This window comes from Oncorhynchus clarkii, chromosome 4 (genome assembly GCF_045791955.1).
Source record: "Oncorhynchus clarkii lewisi isolate Uvic-CL-2024 chromosome 4, UVic_Ocla_1.0, whole genome shotgun sequence".
In the NCBI taxonomy this organism is placed as follows: domain Eukaryota; kingdom Metazoa; phylum Chordata; class Actinopteri; order Salmoniformes; family Salmonidae; genus Oncorhynchus; species Oncorhynchus clarkii.
In genome coordinates this window covers 71,867,645-71,886,781 of record NC_092150.1, presented here as the reverse complement: position 1 = coordinate 71,886,781, position 19,137 = coordinate 71,867,645, and the positions used below count along the sequence as shown (strand labels likewise).

Sequence of the window (19,137 nt, the reverse complement as noted above, 5' to 3'; positions counted from 1 at the left end):
TACTACACTATCTCACCTTGTACTTCTGTAGGTAGTCCTGAACAACCTCTGATCCCACTGCTCCCATGATCCTCTGCTGGTCCTCCGCTATCACGTTCTCCATGAGAGAGATCCAGCTCATCAGCTCTGTGATGGCGTGACGCGACGCCAGCTTCTCCATCTGCAGCTGCAGGCACAAACACAAGGCAACGTCATGTCTCCATTTCCCAGTTCTCAGTGGACTGACACCACAGACACCACAGACACCACAGCAGGAGGCATTTCTTTAGTTATAACATTCCTAACTTATGAATTAGTTACAAAATGTGTTACTCTACATATTAAGCTAAACAATGGCAGCAAGTTAACAAACTTTAGACTGATCCCATACCTGGTGTAGTTTTTCCTGTACCACTGGGATGCGGGTGAACAGCTCAGCCCACTGGGTGTCCACCTGGGCCAGAGCTGATCTCAGACCAGCCGTGTCCACCCTCTTCAGCCGCAGCAGCTGGTTGCCTGTACTCAGCACTGAGGAGCGCAGAGACGACTTAGCATCCACCTCCTTAGAGAACTCCTACAGGGGGAGAGAAAGAGAGAGTGAGGGGGAGGTGAGCTTTCATTCCTTTTGTTAGATCATTGCACATGTTGGTGTAAAGAACACGACTGCACATAGGACCCAGAGGTTTTCTTGGTCAGCTGACGTGACCAAGAAAAAGCTTGTTCTATCTACAGCATACATGTATAAATACATTTCTCTGGGATATGTGTAGACCTATCTATCTGGTGTAACTTGAGGTCTCTCAGTCTCACTCACCAGGAAGGCATACAGGTGATCTCTGACCGTCTCCAGCTCCTGAGGTACGGTCACAGACTGTGTGGTCCAGAACTCCAGACGGTCCAGAGCTGACCGCAACCACTGACTCAACTCTGCTGACTCACTCTGGTACCTGTAAGGTCACATGATATAACAGCAGCAAATGTTTAGCTCTGGGATTAGTGTTTCATGTTTAGTTCTGGGATTAGTGTTTCATGTTTAGTTCTGGGATTAGTGTTTCATGTTTAGTTCTGGGATTAGTGTTTCATGTTTTGTTCTGGGATTAGTGTTTCGTGTTTAGTTCTGGGATTAGTGTTTCATGTTTAGTTCTGGGATTAGCGTTTCATGTTTAGTTCTGGGATTAGTGTTTCATGTTTAGTTCTGGGATTAGTGTTTCATGTTTAGTTCTGGGATGAGTGTATCATGTTTAGTTCTGGGATTAGTGTTTCATGTTAAATTCTACAATTCTATTTAAATAACGTACTTAGCTAGTCTGGACTCATACTGTAGTGTATCTTCAACCATTGGCATACATGGTTAAAATTAGCAATAGAATATACAGCATAGAAACACAACACAATGACAACTTCTATGATATACAGTATCTATTCCGCCTATAACCTCGCAAAAACTGTAAACAAAACCCACTCTCCTCCTCTCCCCCACCCCCTCCCCTCTCCCCCTCTTCACTCTTCTCTCCCGCCTCCCCTCTCCCTCTCCTCTTCCCCTCTCCTCTGACCTGCTCCAGTGTTTGAGGGTGGAATCGAAGCGGTGCAGCTCCTTGTTGACCTTGGTGGTGGAGCAGAGCCAGTGTTCCCCTAGCTGGGTGAGCTGGTTCTCCAGGTCTGAGCAACACACAGACAGCAGCAGCCTCTTCCCCTCTTCCATCACCTGATAGAGCTGGGGCTGGTGCTCTGTCAGGCTGGTCTTCAGACGCTATTGACGGGAAGGAGGAGAGGTGAGAGGTATGGAGATCAGAAAACAATGACCTGTAAGTCACAGTACCCAATACTAAGGTGTTTCAATACCATGTGCAACGAGAACACAAACATGTATACCTGGGGGACACCTGTACATGTATCCTTGGGGGAGATACATTGAATTCAGTTACGTTTTTAGTGATTTCCATTGCAACAAATAATCGGTCTTGTGCCAGGTCAATCAGTAGGTGTGTATGATGAGAGGTGTGTGCTGTGTACCTGGTAGAGAGTGATCCTGTCGCTGAGTCTCTCCTCTGTCTCCTCCACCAGGCCCACCGTAGGGATACTACACTCTACTGCCTCCAGCTGCCTGTACAGGGCCTGGTAGTCCTCCACCAGCATGCTCCATGACTGGGACAGACAACAGACAGACAGCAGACAGACAGACAACACAGAGAGAAAGGGGGGGGGGTTAATATTAGACTGTTCATCAAATCACTTTGCCATTCATCATTTCATCAATTTGTCGGTCTGTTAATTTATTGTTGTCATCTACTATGACTGACCTAGAGGGGGAAATTATTAAACAAATCAGTCACTCTCTCAGTTAACCTGACCATTCAGCTAGTCCACAGTCTCTCTCTCTCTCTCTCTCTCTCTCGCTCCCTCTCTCTCATGCTCACGCTCCCATCCATCCACATCCATCCAGCCACAAAAAAATATCGAACCAGTCCACAAAACCATCGAACCAGTCCACCAAACCAATTACCAATTAAGTAGCAACCAGGTACTGTGTGCTTCCACCAACCCACTCTTACCTCCAGTATTCCTTCCAGCTCGACCCCTCTACGGTGGGCCTGTTTGAGGACGTTGTTGGCCAGGGCCAGGGTCTCCTCCAGGACCTGGCTCTCCCTCTGGACCACCAGGCCGCTCACCTTACTGTAGAATGTCTGGGTCAGGATCATATGACACTCCAAACCCTGGAAAAACTCCTGGGGAGAGGAGGGGGTGGGAGGGTGAGAGAGAAAGAGAAAATGTGGTAGGACAAATGTCATGAATTGAGAGTGGAAAAATGCATTGTGACCTTAAAAATAAGCAACAATAAAGAACACCATGACGTTATTAGTATGTTCTGGACCCTGATATGACAATGTGACAGCCCACCCAATAATGTTTGAGTGTGGACATTTATTGTTAGCTTAACGTGTAATATCACCAAACTCTCTTTTTGAAGGCCCAACCTTGTGCTTGTCCAGGAGTATCTGCACTTCTATGACAGAGCCCACGGTCATCTTCTGGTCGGCGGCCATCTTGTCCTGTGCGGTGTCGACCAGGTCTGTGAGGTCATGCAGGGCACTCTCATACTGGGCCTTCAGAGACAGGCTGTGGTTCAAACTGCTACGCCTGGAGCCTACCATCAACACCAGCTCCTCGTAGGCATCCTATAGACATGGGTTACAGATAATACATCAAACATACACTACACATCCTGGGTCAGATATCAGACAGTAGTTAGGGTTGATATGAGGGGGATGGGGGCTTACGGCACCCCCCTTGTTAATAAAACCCCCCATATTCACAGCACCGCCTCACCACCCCTGCACAACCAGTACCTTCCCCCCTGTTAACCTTTGACAATTCATCCCCTGACTGTTTTAATCATACAGAATTTATTACACAGTACATATTAAACATAGGTTATATGACAGTGTTATTAGGAGAGTTGTGTTGTTACCTGTAGTTTGAGAAGCTCCTGGTTGGAGATCTGGTCAGGCTGTCGTCCCTCCGCTCTGCTCCTGAGCTCTACTACTCTCTGCTCAAACTCCCTCAGACCATCCTCCACCTCGGATAATGTCTGTTCATGAAAAAGGACTGTGTTAAATGTGTGTGTGTGTGTGTGTGTGTGTGTGTGTGTGTGAGAGTGTGTGTGTGTGCGCATGTGTCTATTACTATCACTGTACCTCCATCTGTTTGGGTGCAGGCCTGTCTATGGCTCCAGCCGTCCTCTGCAGCAGCTGGTGTTTACTCTCACTGAGAGCTGTGAACAGCAGCCTCAGCTCCGTCTGGTGGAGAGGAGGCAGGAGAGATGGGGGTCAAAGGTTAGCAATGATGACAATGACAAATGGTAGACATGCCTTTATATCGCACGCACGCACACACACACACGCACAAACAAACAAACACAAACACACACATGCACAGTAGCTACCTGGAAGCCGGTGTGTTCCTGCAGTCGGTCTCTCATACAGTCACAGTGTTGCTCTAGGGTTTGGTCCAGCAGGCCCAGCCTCTCCTGCAGCCCATCCAAAGTGTCTTCCATCAGGGCCTGCTCCTCCCCTCCATACATCCTCCTCCCTCCTCCTGCTGCTCCACCTCCTCCTCCCAGCAGCTCCCTGCACTTGCTCATCTCCCCTGTCACCTCCCTCACCTCTTTACTCAGGCCCTGCAGAGGAAGAGGACAAGGAGAAGAGGTCAGCCAAAAGCCCAGTAATATAGTTCATAATACAGTATAGAGGGAATGTTCTCTGAATGTTCTCATATTATTTGTGTGGGGAATATTGCTCCATAAAGTCTATTAGCTGGTTGGTTACTAGAACTGTAATTTGTTTGATTGCCTCTGCCTGTGGTTACCTCCAGGTTAGAGAGCTGTGTCTCAGTGTCCTCTGACAGCAGCACAGGACCAGAGAGGACGTTGTTCTCAGCACTGTCCAGCCAGGATGAAGCTGCAGACACAGCCGCATACAGCTCCTCCTGCACCAACACACCCCGGGGCACGTCCTGCTTATTGTCAGCAACACCTTCTGGCTGTGGACGCACAACATAGGAGTCATGTTAACTAACTAACTAACTAACTAACTGTCTAACATATTTAAAGCTAGCACAGCCACATCATTTACTGGAGGTAGCTACTGTACGTTAATGTAACCAGAGAGGCCTAATTCATCACAGAAATAATCCTTCTCACTGAATCACAGTCAATCCATGTTTTCATGTACACATCCAGGAAACCTATATATTACTGGTTGACTGTATTACTTCCATCCTCATGTTATATACACCCAGTCGGTGTACGTGTATTACCTCTTGGGCTAGCCTCTCTAGAGTCTGGCTGCAGCCCTCCAACAGAGCCCTGGGGAAGTAAGGGTCTTGTCCCAGCGCCTCCCTCCTGAACACCACCCCTGGGCTGGACACACATGACCTGTGGAGCACCTGGGGAGAGGGGAAACAGGACTGTCAGATACTGACGTAATCTCACACCATAAGTTAGTACTGGTTACTGTACTTGGTTGGAATATGGTTTGTACTGTAGGTATTTGAATAACATTAGATGCTATGTGGACAGGTGTGCTTAGACAGGTAAGGTATTTTGTAGATACGAAGATAATAGATGTCCAAGCCATCCTTACCGGACTGAGCTGCTCCTGCTCCAGGGAGTTAAGAGACAGCTGGAGTTTGGTGCTCTGGTCTTTACTCAGATTCTCCCACCTCTGTCTCATCTGGTCATGAGGGGTCAAGGTCTCTGCCTCTAACAACACACCAGGCGTTCCCTCACTATAGAGAGAGGGGAGAGAGAGAGTGAATGAAATAGTAAGGGATAAACAGAGACCAGTGCAAGAATGAGAGAGAAAACAATTAGAGAGTGTGTGTGTGTGTGTGTGTGTGTGTGTGTGTGTGTGTGTGTGTGTGTGTGTGTGTGTGTGTGTGTGTGTGTGTGTGTGTGTGTGTGTGTGCGTGCGTGCGTGCGTACCTGTCTCCATTGGGTGTGGTCTGTTGGCTGAGAATCTCCTCCCCTACACTGGCTACAGACTTCAGTAGCCTTCTCTGCTCTGCCAGCTGCTCCTCCAGCTCCTACACAATAAAATAATAGAGCATGAATACACACAGCTCCATACCCTCCACAGTATATTTACTTCTCCAACACAGATACATACTCCACTTAAGACAACTATTCCCGTACGCACTCCAGAGGGAAGGAGATATGTAGAGTCATGGTACAGTATAGCGGTATAGTGCATGTACAGGAAAGAGCTATGTCATATCCTACCCTCTGTCGTAGCAGATTGTCATGGTGCTGTTGTGTGCGTGTGGAGCGGGCCTGGGACAGCCAGTCCTGTATGTTGGGACTCTGGGACAGGATGGAGTCTGGCTCACTGTCCTCCTGCTCCTGCAATGAACCCTGGGACACATGCAGAAGTCAGAGGTTAGGGGTGAAAGGAGAGATGTTACAGTGGATATAAACGGTGATAAATGCAGTTACTTTGATACATAGTTTTGTGAGATTGAATTACAAAGATACTCCAACTAGGATTACTCTCCAATTAACGGATTAAAAGGGATGGATTACTCTTTAAATTCTATTTTAGGAGATTAAAAGCTTGTTCGAGGAAATTGTATTCTAAGACTATTTGGTAAAAAATGGTGACATATTTCTTCATAATAAATATTGAAAGGGTGCATTCCAACTATTTGTTTGAAATGCAGATCCGTGCTGACATGCTTGTAAACATACCTACTACTATTGAAGACAATACCATAGCAAAGCGAGAGGCCTGAATGCCATGTACAACAGTGTTAGAGTCAGTATGACGACCAGAGAGAGAGGACTCCAGAGCATCTCTGGGTTGGGATCGGAGGTTAGCATCTCTTTGCTCTTTGTTTGTGTGACATACAGGCAGTTGCTGTTCTCATGGGAGACAGTGGGCCTTTATGACTGAAGCAGATCCTTTGTGTCCACAAAACAACTATTGATGGAGATGCGCAACACACTTCAACAAAACACAACAATACACCAACACATAAGAGAGGCAGGTTTATGGTCCAACTGTGTTTGTGTGTGAGAGAGGGAGAGGGCTACATTTGTCTGTTATTACGGCGGTGCAAGTGCCAAATGCACGTTAGTTTGCGATTTCAGCATGTAAAAATTGTCTCTCTGGCATTTTCCACCCCATACGCCAGGTTCAGCAATTTACCTGTCTAATATCAGCTTGCTTGTGCTGAGGTGGGAGGGGTGGCAATATTTGAGATGTGTCCTTGAAAACAAGTGCAAAAGTGACAATTTCATGCAGCGCATATCGGGATTTAAGACCAACGACAAGCAGGTCTTAGAGGTTGGTAATGGCGTGGATTTTGTGAGCGGAGGCGTTACCTAACCGCCCATGACACAAAGTGCCATTATGCTCATGGAACAAGGGAGGAGATGTGCTTTTTGTGCCGGTAACCCTAGTGTTAATAAACATTTGGTTTCATTTGATTAAAAACCAAGCACATAGCTTTTTTGACCTACCCAATGGATTCGCAAAGTAGCCAAGCCTATCAATAAAGAGTTTGATTCGTGAGACTGCTTTGAAATACATCTTAATCACCAAAGCTTTATTAAAATATCAAGTTTGGGAGCAGCAGAACAGTGAGCGGACATCATGTCTATTTTATCTATGTATTGTGTAATCCTACATCATTGTAGCCAGCTCCCGTTTTGGACGTCAATAACAACCACTCCATGTAAGCTACATGCGCCCATGTGCCCATCATGAAACGAGTGATGCGATGATGCTGGTGACCCTGTAGCATTCCCCTACCCTAGCCGTGTCTATAGGCTAAAACTACGGCTGGTTCAACAGCAATCTGTTGTTTCTTTTTTATTCTGTCCATTCTATGATAACATGCTCCTTTCGAAATATTGTTGTTTCATTTGATTAAAAAACCAAACTTATTAGAATGATTCACCGTCCTGTCTTTATGATGATTACATCCAACTGGCATGCAATGAAATTTAGGAGCCATCTGCTATTTCTGGAGGAGTGTGAATACGATCTGTAAGATGGGTCCATTATGTTTCTTAAACATTATATTTGGGAGCAGTATTACGGTGAGTGGACAATCTCTTTATGTTGGATCTTTATCCGGCTTCTATGAAAAGTTTGGATGTGTGTAAAACCCTGCATTGTCTGAGTTGCCTTAAAATTATATGCCCATGGGGAGTAATTATGGTGCCTGTCACTCTATTTAGACATAGCCTATCTAAAACAAGTTGTTGATTCGTTTTGATTAGAATTAGATTAGAATTATAGCCATAATGCAATTTACAGTAGGCCTAGCCCCTATATCAGTCTGAATGCTATGTTTAACAATATATCTGTCACGAGTCCGACCGAGGGTGGTTTCCCTTCCCGGGTGGGTGGCGCTCGGCGGTCGTCGTCACCGGCCTATTAGCTGCCACTGATTGTCTTTCCTCCCCCTCCTTGTATGTTTATTGGTAGCACCTGTTGGTGAATGATTAGTTTGTCTTTATTAGACAGCCGGCCCGCCTGGTTGAGTGCGGGATTAAAGAGTGTAACCTTCGGCTCTAATGTAGAGGAACGTGTTTGTTCCTGGTCGTGAAATTTCAGTTGTACCTTTCTCATTCCCCGTGTTTGGGGCCGTTATTATTGTGAGCACCCTGTGGTTGGTGCATTAAAAGAGCACAGCCTTGCACTCTCTGTCTCCTGCGTCTGACTCCACACCCACGACACCCGGAGCATTACAATATCTCCATATTGAAGTCATGCCTTACTTAGAACAATGTTGACTGCAGACATGGTCAACATATTTAGTAAAAATGGGATAGGCCTACATTTTATTACTTTGTTTCTGTAGTCAACTTAACAAACTAGGCTTTAAAGGTTTTAACAGACTAATGTTCTAATTGGAGTTGAAGGGAAGACAATACATAACAGACTTGAAGCCACCACATATTTAGCCATGGAGCAGGTTCTGATTGGACAGTGAGGGGTTAAGCATCCAACTCATTGATTCATCAGCCCTTTCGTGCCACCACCAGCTACAGTGCCCATATACCCGCAGTGAAAATAGAGCCCACTGTGAGAAATAGAGAAAGAAAAAAAGAATGTGAATTGGTGGGAATGAGAGGGACAAAGAGGAGATATATAAAGAAAGAGACACGGAGATAGGAAAGCTGGCGAGAGGAAATAAGAGGACAGAGAGAGAAGTGAGAGAGCGATACAGAGAGACTGAGAAAATAGCCCAACACTCATGCCACTACGATGCATTGTGTCTCACCTGGATGTCGACCTGTTTGTCCTGCAACATCCTCTGCAGCTCCACCAGGCTGTCTTTAAGGGAGTGGAGTTTAAAGGTGAGCTGCTCGGCCTCCCCGCGCGTCCCCGCCCGCCCCTCCAGCAGCAGGCTCTCACTGTGGACCGATAGCTCTGACAGGGAGGCCACCTTCTGCTCAATCTCAAACAGCATGTTCTGCAGGGACAGCAGCACACAGTAAGGCCAGAACAAACAGAGTGACCACCAGAGTGACCACAACCTGATTCACAACTTGACCGCAGTCACTGTTGCAGGGAAGAAAGCTGAGAACTGACATGTTTTCCACCCAATCAAATGATCACCGAAAGCATAACCTACAGCTAGCTAGCACTGCAATTCATAAAATGTAGTGAGTAGGTAACTCAAATAGAGAGAAAATAGTTGAACGGTTTTCAACAAATTGTACCCACAAAACACCAGTCTCAACGTCAACAGTGAAGAGGCGACTCCGGGGTTCTGGCCTTCTAGGCAGAGTTGCAAAGAAAAAGCCATATCTCAGACTGGCCAATAAAAAGAAAAGATTAAGATGGGCAAAAGAACACAGACACTGGACAGAGGAACTCTGCCTAGAACGCCAGCATCCCGGAGTCGCCTCTTCACTGTTGACGTTTGAGACTGGTGTTTTGCGGGTACTATTTAATGAAGCTGCCAGTTGAGGACTTGTGAGGTGTCTGTTTCTCAATCTAGACACTCAAATGTACTTGTCCGCTTGCGCAGTTGTGCACCAGGGCCTCCCACTCCTCTTTCTATTCTGGTTAGAGCCAGTTTGCGCTGTTCTGTGAAGGGAGTAGTACACAGCGTTGTACAAGATCTTCAGTTTCTTGGCAATTTCTTGCATGGAATAGCCTTAATTAATTTAACAAGTGAGAAGAAAGTTCTTTGTTTCTGGACATTTTGAGTGTGTAATCGAACCCACAAATGCTGATGCTCCAGATACTCAACTAGTCTAAAGAAGGCCAGTTTTATTGTTTCTTCAATCAGAACAACAGTTTCAGCTGTGCTAACATAATTGCAAAAGGGTTATCTAATGATCAATTGGCCTTTTAAAATTATAAACTTGGATTAGCTAACACAATGTGCCATTGGAACACAGGAGTGATAGCTGCTGATAATGTGCCTCTGTATGCCTATGTAGATATTCCATAAAAAATCTGCCATTTCCAGCTACAATAGTCATTTAAAACATTAACAATGTCTACACTGTATTTCTGATCAATTTGATGTTATTTTAATGGAACTAAAATGTTATTTTCTTTTCAAAACAAGGACATTTCTAAGTGACCCCAAACGTTTGAACGGTAGTGTACGTTGTAAACGTTCATTCATAGGCTACGTTGTAGCAACCTCATGATAGGTATAGTGAACATTTGAGTATCATGTAGTAGCCTAAGCCTATCGATGTTACATTGAGCTGGGTGAATGGAATAGGAATGAAAGTCATCAAATATGCTTTAATTAGAAATAAGGCCATGCTCATAAAAAAAATAATTGTCCCCTCTCATCTTAAATGGCATCGATCACCACTGGTCAATATGGTATGGTCAGAAAGGGCAGCTAGAATACTGCTCCCATCAGGGAGACAGCTCAACTGTGACAGTCAATGATAACCCAATCCCAGGCCAACAAAAAAACGTCCTATCTAGAGCCTAAAAGCGTTCTTTGGCTGTCCCCATAGGAGAAACCTTTGAAGAACCCTTTTTGGTTCCAGGTGGAGCCCTTTTGGGTTCTATGTAGAACCCTTTCTACAGAGGGTTCTACATGCAACCCAAAATGGTTTTATCTGGAACCCAAAAGGGTTCCCCTATGAGGACAGTCGAAGAACCGTTTTGGAACCCTTTTTTCTGAGTGTACTGTAACTACCTATACCACAACAACATGGACACAACCCCTTTCTCTATCGCAGGAACATCAACGTCCAATGATTGCTCTCTGTTCTCTTCCTCAAAGAGTTTATATTGGCCGAGGGCAGTGAATGACAGTCCGTGTTCTGGAAGGTCAGAGGCCTCGTCTCCACATAAAGGCCTTGGCCACTGTTTTCATGAACCCATCAGAAGAGCTACAGCTGCTGCTTCTTGGGCCTGCCTCATACAGTACACATACTGTATGCACACCACGTTCTCTGTCCTCATTCCCTTTCTCTTTTTCATAATATATACTCTTTTCTCTACTTGAAAAAGGATAAAAGAGAAAAAAGCATGTTTCTCATTTCACTGAGCGGCCCAGAGACACAGTGGTAGAAGTGGTAATTCCCTACTGACATGGTTCCCTCCACAATAGTCTCCCAAGTGCACCACCTCCTCTCCATTCAGAGGAGAGCTGTGACAGTGTCATTCAGAAGGAGATGTGAATATCCCTCTCTCTCTGTCTCTCTCTCTCTTTCCCCCGCCTCCAACTCCCACTCTTAGCCTCTCTCTCTCCATTCCTTTTCCTCCTATTCTTTCCTTATCTCTCATTCTCTGGGAGATCCATTTCTCTTTCTCTCCCTTCGTCTACACTCATGCCTGCTTTCAAGTAATATCACACACATTTCCATCCCTCACGCTACACCCCCGGACCCCCGGTCCCCCAGCCCTGCTCCCATTAACTCCAGCAGGGGGCTGTAGGCCCACAGAGGGTTGACCCTGCACAGGCCTAGCCCTTAGACCTGAGCTCCACAGGAGCCATATGTAAACCTTAATCAGCTTATAGTCCTCCCAGCTGCTCTCAGCACACACTTCATGGATGGACTACCTGGGACTGGGCCTCTGAGGTACAGTTATTATTAGCAGCCTGTTCCCATAGAGTTAATCTAAACCACTCAGGGTCACCCGTTTTATGTTTTGAGGCAATACCAGTCAGTAAATGAACTAACTAAACCAGCAGTTCAAAATGTGTTTGTTCCCTATAGTGGGCACTCTAACAGATCCGTGCTTCAGGGAGATCTAGGATCAACTTTGTTTACCACACTCCTAGAATGATCCACTAGGACCCCAAAACACAAAACTATCTCTGGATCAGCTCAACTTCCACTTCCACCACCACACCAACCTGATCAAAGCTGGGGGTGGCATCACCGTGGTAACAGTGTGAGTGGGGGTGACATCACCATGGTAACAGTTTGAGAGGTGGACAAAGCAGGGCCTGGAGGACTGGGGGAATGTTTAGGGAGCCAGCGGGACGTCCCAAAGCTGGAGGAAGTCAGAGCAGGGGGACAGACCATAATCCTAATATCCCACACAGGGAGAGGGACAAAAAAACAAATCTAATTTAGGATGGTCATTCAGTGGGACAATAGCAATAGTGTGACCACTTTATGTCTGCGTCTTGGCTTGTGGACTCTATCAGACTTTATCCATTTATTTTCTAAAGCAGGTTTTTGTCAGAGCCTTCAGAACTACATAATTTCACCCAGTAACAATACAACCACTACCTAGGAGAAGATATATGAGTGGGAATGCAATTCTCTGCAAAATGAGACTCAGAAATTGAAATCAGTACTATTTTTAAGCATCAAAACAGGGGGCTGAGCCGTTTGGATCCAAACCTTGTATAGTGGTCCTGTGCACTGAAACCCCCAATAACACAACTCCAAAACCCTGACCGCCATATTTCCCGTCCCTATCTTATGACATCATCACCGCCATGCCCCTCACCTGGCAGTCGATCAGCTGCTCCTCCATGTCCATGTCCTCTGGGTGTGGCTGAAGGGCGGAGCTTAGTGTGGCCTTGGTGCTGAGCAACCAATGGTCGAGCTCCTCTGCCTCACTATGGTAACGCTGCAGCGCCTGTTCCTGCCTCTGCTCCTCCAGCTGCTCACTCAGACGCTCCTGTAGGGAGCACCACGACAACCACAACACTTTGAAATGGGTCATCTTTACCTTTATAGCCATTCATTGGTTAACTCCCATGTCACTATGACAACCAACTATTTTACAGCAACCACACTCCTTTACATTAAAACAATTGAATTGTACGTATGGTGTTAAGTATCCATCCATTCTTTCTTTATTCATTGTTGATGAGTGTTCCACTCCCACCCACCTCCAATAGCTGCCGTTTCCCAGAGGCCTTCATGCGGATGGTGGCCATCCTCTCTCCCAGGACGGTCAGGGTGGAATGGAGGGCCAGCTGGTCCCCTGGGTCACTGTCACTGTCCAGGCCGTCACACAGCTCTTCACTGAAACAGGTCTGCAGGTCCCCAATCTCATCCTGTAGCATCAGGATCTCATCCATCAGGGCCTGGGGGAGACGGGGGAGGAGGGGGAGGGAGGGGGAGGTCATTTAAACATGTAGTTGGAAAACAGTTCAGAGATTACGGAGAGAGTATGACATATTGACATTTTCAGGTTCAGTGAGTTGGCATTTGGTAAAAACCCTACAAGCACTGTGCCGTTACTGTACTGTTGGCATAGCAACAAGGAACAGCAATGTACTGTCTGTCCAATCCTGCACTGGCTAGTGCAAATAAAATCTAAATGTCTCTCCCTTTCTGCTTTTACATCCCCCTCTCCCCCTCTTTTCTTTTCTGTATCTCTGTCCTTTTCTGAATATCCGCCTCAACACCCTCCCCCCACTTTCTCTCCTTTCCTAAAGTCCCCATCCCTCTTCCTCTTTCTGTCTATCGCTCTCCATATCTCTCTCACCTGGTGTGCAGCCATCTGGCTCTCAGGGCTCTTGCGGGACTCTAGGCCCTCATTGAGAGCTCCCTCTATAGACTCCATCTTGGTAGAGATTGACTGGAGGGACTCCTGGTAGTGCTGCTGGCGCTCCAAAGCCTCATACAGAGTCTTCTGCTTCTCACTGATCTATATAGGGAGAGGAGGAGAGGGAGAGAGAAGGTAGGAGAGAGAGTAGGGGAGGAGAGAGAGAGAGAGAAGGAGAGGGAGAGAGAGAAGAGAGAGAGAGAGGGGGGAGGAGAGAGAGGAGGAGAGAGAGGAGGAGAGAGAGGGAGAGAGAGGGAAGAAAAAAGAGGAAGAGAGCGAGAGAGGAGGAGAGAAGGAGAGGGAGACATACAGTCATTATTTCATTCATTCATTTTAACAACTGGATAGTTAAATAGGTCTAAAAATAACTCAGAGAAGAGACAGGTCAGTGTTTATACAGTAACGGTTTGTTTATGTTAGTGGATAGCTGTTGAGCTGACGTACCACATTCTTGAGTGTTTCCCAGGAGCGCTGCAGGTCATCCAGGTTGGCATTGGACTCTAGAGAGGGGTCATACAGCTCCTGTAGAGGGGCCCGACTCAGAGGGGCCCGGCCCTATAATACACAACAGATCAGAGTGTGAGAGTATGGGTTGTTGTTACATTTTTGCATAGCGCCTTGCCCTTTGACCCTTTGTATTCTTTCGAGCTTTAATTAAATACATTTAAACTGTCCATTTTTGCATATCGGCCTCCTTGGGTTATTCCTTTCATGGTTTTTAGTGCGATATACAGTACCAGTCAAAAGTTTGGACACACCTACTCATTCAAGGGTTTTTCTTTATTTTTACTATTTTCTACATTGTTGAATAATAGTGAAGACATCAAACCTATGAAATAACACATATGGAATCATGTAGTAACCAAAAAAGTGTTAAACAAATCAAATATATTTTAGATTTTAGATTCTTCAAAGTAGCCACTCTTTGCCTTGATGACAGCTTTGCACACTCTTGGCCTTCTCTCAACCAGTTTCATGAAGAATGCTTTTCCAACAGTCTTGAAGGAGTTCCCACATATGCTGAGCACTTGTTGGCTGCTTTTCCTTCACTCTGGAGTCCAACTCATCCCAAACCATCTCAATTGGTTTAGGTTGGGTGATTGTGGAGGCCAGGTCATCTGATGCAGCACTCCATCACTCTCCTTCTTGGCCAAATAGCCCTTACACGGAGGTGTGTTGGGTCATTGTCCTGTTGAAAGATAAATGATAGTCCCACTCAGCGCAAACCAGAAGGGATGGCGTATCGCTGCAGAATGCTGTGATAGCCATGCTGGTTAAGTGTGCCTTGAATTCTAAATAAATCACAGACAGTGTCACCATCAAAGCACCCCCACACCTCCTCCTCCATGCTTCACAGTGGGAACCACACATGCGGAGATCATCCGTTCACCTACTCTGCGTCTCACAAAGACATGGCGGTTGGAACCAAAAATCTCACATTTGGACTCATCAGACCAAAGGACAGATTTCCACCAGTCTAATGTCCATTGCTCATGTTTCTTGGCCCAGCAAGTCTCTTCTTATTAACGGTGTCCTTTAGTAGTGGTTTCTTTGTAGCAATTCGACCATGAAGTCCTGATTCACGCAGTCTCCTCTGAACAGTTGATGTTGAGATGTCTGTTACTTGAACTCTTATTTCGTCTGCAATCTGAGATGCAGTTAACTCCAATGAACTCTGGGTCTTCCTTTCCTGGGGTGGTCCTCATGAGAGCCAGTTTCATCATAGCGCTTAATGGTTTTGCGACTGCACCTGAAGAAACGTTCAAAGTTCTTGAAATGTTCTGGATTGACTGACCTTCATGTCTTAAAGTAATGACGGACTGTTGTTTCTCTTTGAGCTGTTCTTGCCATAATATGGACTTGGTCTTTTACCAAATAGGGATATCTTCTGCAATGTAGAAAATAGTAAAAATAAAGAAAAACCCTGGAAGGAGTAGGTGTGTCCAAACTTTTGACTGGTACTGTAGATATTGAACTCCATTGATATTTTTTTGCCTTCGCACCGGCCTCCTTTCATTCTATCCTGAGCACAAACCCTGTAATTGCGTTGATGTCTCCTAATGTAGTTAGCCATATGCCAACCAGATGCTGGAAGCCATTATAACCATAGTAAGCCTAAGATTCTACACCCAAATATTTTGAGGATATCTGCACTGGGTGTTTTTTAAGTGCAGCTTCTACATGTACAACTTCCTAGTAAATAGTACTAGTATAGCATCGAAGACTAAACTCTGATTGACGTTTAGTATTTCCACTTCTAAAGCTATACAACTGTTGTGAAGCTTTGAGACAATGAATGACCAATTGCAATTCACCAACAACCCTGCTTATAGAGAAACAAGGGAATCGGTCTACACAGGAGATAGTGGTAAGATGGCCATGCCTGCAGTTTCAGAGAGCGCTGTTGGGACAGATATACGCGTTATAGGTACACAGCACATGTACTTTATAGGAGGCACAGTGAAGGGTAGGATGAAGGTAGTTAGGGGTCGTCGGGATAGTAGTAGCAGGGGCAGGTGAATGGGTGGGAGGCAGTTGGGGGGTGCGCCGGTGCAGTACCTGGTTAAGGGGAGTGTCAGCGTTAGCCCCTGGTGAGGGGGAGCGGCAGGCGGGAGAGGAGACCTCGCTGTTGGTGCCCTCCTCCCCTGACTCCTCTGTTACGGGGGAGAGGAGTGTGTGACAGCGGCCTGCTGTCATCTGACCACACACACACACAACCATATGGAGAAATAGACAGCGAGAAATATAGAGAGAGGGGCCAGAAAGAAAGAAAGAAAAGACAGAGAAAGAGAGACAAGAAAGAGGAGGATGAGAATGGAGAGAGAGCACAGGAATAAATACACAAAGTCAAAAAAGAAAGAGGGAGTGAAATGGAGAGAAAGGGAGAGAAAGAGGAAAGAGACAACATAAGCATAATGAATAGAGTGAAGGGTGGACTTATCAGAGTAAGCACACTACTGATTAATTAGACAGGAGGTAATCAAATAGTGTCTCAATGAGATCACATTACAAGTATTGATAGAACACAACCCCAAGCCTTACAGACGCACTAAAAGCACAGGAATATAGCGTCAGCTACTGTACTGTTCTGTAGCTATCTGCAGCTAGACAAAGAAACCCTTAGTGAAGCTGGAAAGCAATTGCAATGGATGACCCACAAGGCTTTTTACAGGATGTATCAGGGGAATGGAATGGCCAATGCTAGGAAATAAAACTCCTGCGCGTACACTCACACCAGGGACAGCTAAATATACATTGTTGCAGGCTTATACCTCAATGTCTTTCTGTCTTTGAAGCAGTACACACACAGAAAGTACAGCAACAGCACATTCTGCACCATAACAACTTACAACAAATTACAGTTTCTCTTTGAAACATCTAAACCCTGGCTCTATATTCTACATGAGAGAGGCCAGTGCAGCCAGTATAGAGTTAACAACAGACAGTTAGACTGGGGGAGTGAGCTACAGCTGGCCCTACAGTAGAGAATAGCAGCACAGTTGTCTCCCTCCCTCCCTGTCTGCCTGTCTGCCTGCCTCAGTAGAGAGCAGACCTGAAATGCGAGCCGAGCCCTATTGGGCTGTTTTTGGCGGTTATAGTGGAACTTGGCTGACAGAGTTGGACCCTGTCAGAAGTCATTTTCAGGCCTTTCCCGGGCCCCATGATGCAACACCAGGCAATGTCCCGCTGCTGGATACTACACTGTGTGGGAACCATAAACTTAACAGTGATGTTAGTGTCCTCATCGTGTGACAATGCATGATTGACGGTGTATACCCAATTGGTACATACAAGCATAGTCACACACACACACACACACACACACACACACACACACACACACACACACACACACACACACACACACACACACACACACACACACACACACACACACACACACACACACACACACACACACACACACACACACACACACACACACACACACACACACACATCCTGTTTCCTGGCCTGTTGAGACACCAGCACAAACAGCAACAGACACCAGCAGGGGGAAACTGATTTAGGACTTCAAATAGAAAGAACGAGACAGGGAAAAAAGAGAGAGAGTGGAATACAGGGACAGGTGAGAATAGAAAGACTATACTGAGGTAGATACCATGTCAGCAGAGACAGCAAGGTGCAGTAGCAGATATACAGTATATACACTGCAGAGAGACAGACAGAACAGAAAGACTGCCCCTAGATTAGGCCTAAACATACCAATACAACACACAGAAAGAGACAGATCTACATATACTGAGAGACAAACAGACAGACCCAGAGTAAACAGAAACTACCTGCAGAGACAGAGGGGAGCGAGACACATAAGGGGATACAGACACAGGGGGTCATTTTCAAACCCCAGTCCCTCACCATGACGACTGAGGGGTGTGCCGGTGGTTGTTTGGTGGGCAGCTCCTCGTCGCTGAGCTCGTCCATACCGTCAGACAGCCCCTCTACCTCACTGACCGTCAGCAGCATGGTGGCGTGCTTGGCCTTCACCGTCAGCATCTTACACTTGGAGTTCAGGGACGCTATCTGCTCCTGGTAGCCTCGGATCTTCAGGGCTAGCTCCTGTCAAAACATCCCAACCACCGGTCAAAACACCCCCGGGATCAACACTTCGTGGTTCAGTCCACAATAAGAAAATCAATAGGTCTGACTAAATAGGCTCCTAGAAGGGGGGGTAGGTTGGTTCAGCGTTGAATGCGGCGCAGAGAAAAGCACCGGTGGGTGAAGAATAAGTGGAGTGAGCGCATTTCTCTTCTCTGTCTCCTCTCTCTCGATCTTGCTGTGTGTATGAGAGCGAGAATAGCACTGGCTCTGTCCCTGTGACACACATACACACACTCTCTGGGTCCTCTAAGCCAATCAGAGCAGCGTAGAGGCGGGTGAGGCACAGTGGTAAGCTCGATAGACAGAAGGTTTGGTAGAGAGAGAGAGAGAGAGAGAGAGAGAGAGAGAGAGAGAGAGAGAGAGAGAGAGGAAGAGAGAGAGCTAACTGAAGCAGTGCAAATCTCTCCTCCACTCTCTCACACACACACAGAGGGTTGAGAGACAGGAAGTGAGATCACAGCTACCCCTCCCTCCTCCAATCCTAAGGAAGAATTCCTGACAACAAAAGAGAGCCGGGAAAAGAGAGGGTGGAGGGAGGAGGGTGAAAGAATTACAGAGCGGGTGTCAGATTACTGACCCACTATGGGCAGTGAGTTCAGGCTCCTCCTCTCCGTCCCTCTCTCCCTCACTCCTCTCCCTCCCTCCCTCTACTCCCTCGCTTTTTCTCTCCCAGATGGTGGATGCACTGATAATCAGACTGAGGTGAGGCAGTAGAACTGCAGCTATCAGCTCAGGGGCGGCAGGCAGCCTAGTGGTTAGAGCGCTGGGCCAGGTTGCTGTATCGAGTCCCCGAGCTGACAAGGTAAAAATATGTCGTTCTGCCCCTGAGCAAGGCAGTTAACCCACTGTTCCCCGGGCGCCGAAGACGTGGATGTCGATTATGGCAGCCCCCCGCACCTCTCTGATTCACATTTCAGTTGAATGCATTCAGTTGTACAACTGACTAGGTATCCCTTTTTGTTGAACTCAGCCAACACTCAACCAAGCCAAACAACTACAGCACAGTGAATAAGACTGCAGCTGTGGT

General features: G+C 46.4%; 1 protein-coding gene across 1 annotated transcript in view; it reads right to left on the bottom strand.

Moving 5' to 3' along the window:
- LOC139407237 (spectrin repeat containing, nuclear envelope 1a) overlaps window positions 1–19,137 on the bottom strand; it is a 168,531-nt gene that overhangs the window by 50,000 nt on the left and 99,394 nt on the right. Inside the window, exons 93-114 of the mRNA XM_071150836.1 lie at window positions 17,868–18,068; window positions 16,047–16,184; window positions 13,932–14,042; window positions 13,428–13,589; window positions 12,826–13,023; window positions 12,438–12,611; window positions 8,770–8,961; window positions 5,759–5,890; window positions 5,462–5,562; window positions 5,121–5,265; window positions 4,795–4,923; window positions 4,345–4,518; window positions 3,923–4,156; window positions 3,675–3,776; window positions 3,449–3,568; window positions 2,955–3,155; window positions 2,532–2,705; window positions 1,993–2,124; window positions 1,533–1,729; window positions 794–926; window positions 371–553; window positions 17–166 (exon numbers count right to left, since the gene is read on the bottom strand). Coding sequence (XP_071006937.1) covers window positions 17–166; window positions 371–553; window positions 794–926; window positions 1,533–1,729; window positions 1,993–2,124; window positions 2,532–2,705; window positions 2,955–3,155; window positions 3,449–3,568; window positions 3,675–3,776; window positions 3,923–4,156; window positions 4,345–4,518; window positions 4,795–4,923; window positions 5,121–5,265; window positions 5,462–5,562; window positions 5,759–5,890; window positions 8,770–8,961; window positions 12,438–12,611; window positions 12,826–13,023; window positions 13,428–13,589; window positions 13,932–14,042; window positions 16,047–16,184; window positions 17,868–18,068 — 3,483 coding nt within the window. The remainder of the gene's footprint in view (window positions 1–16; window positions 167–370; window positions 554–793; window positions 927–1,532; window positions 1,730–1,992; window positions 2,125–2,531; window positions 2,706–2,954; window positions 3,156–3,448; window positions 3,569–3,674; window positions 3,777–3,922; window positions 4,157–4,344; window positions 4,519–4,794; window positions 4,924–5,120; window positions 5,266–5,461; window positions 5,563–5,758; window positions 5,891–8,769; window positions 8,962–12,437; window positions 12,612–12,825; window positions 13,024–13,427; window positions 13,590–13,931; window positions 14,043–16,046; window positions 16,185–17,867; window positions 18,069–19,137) is intronic.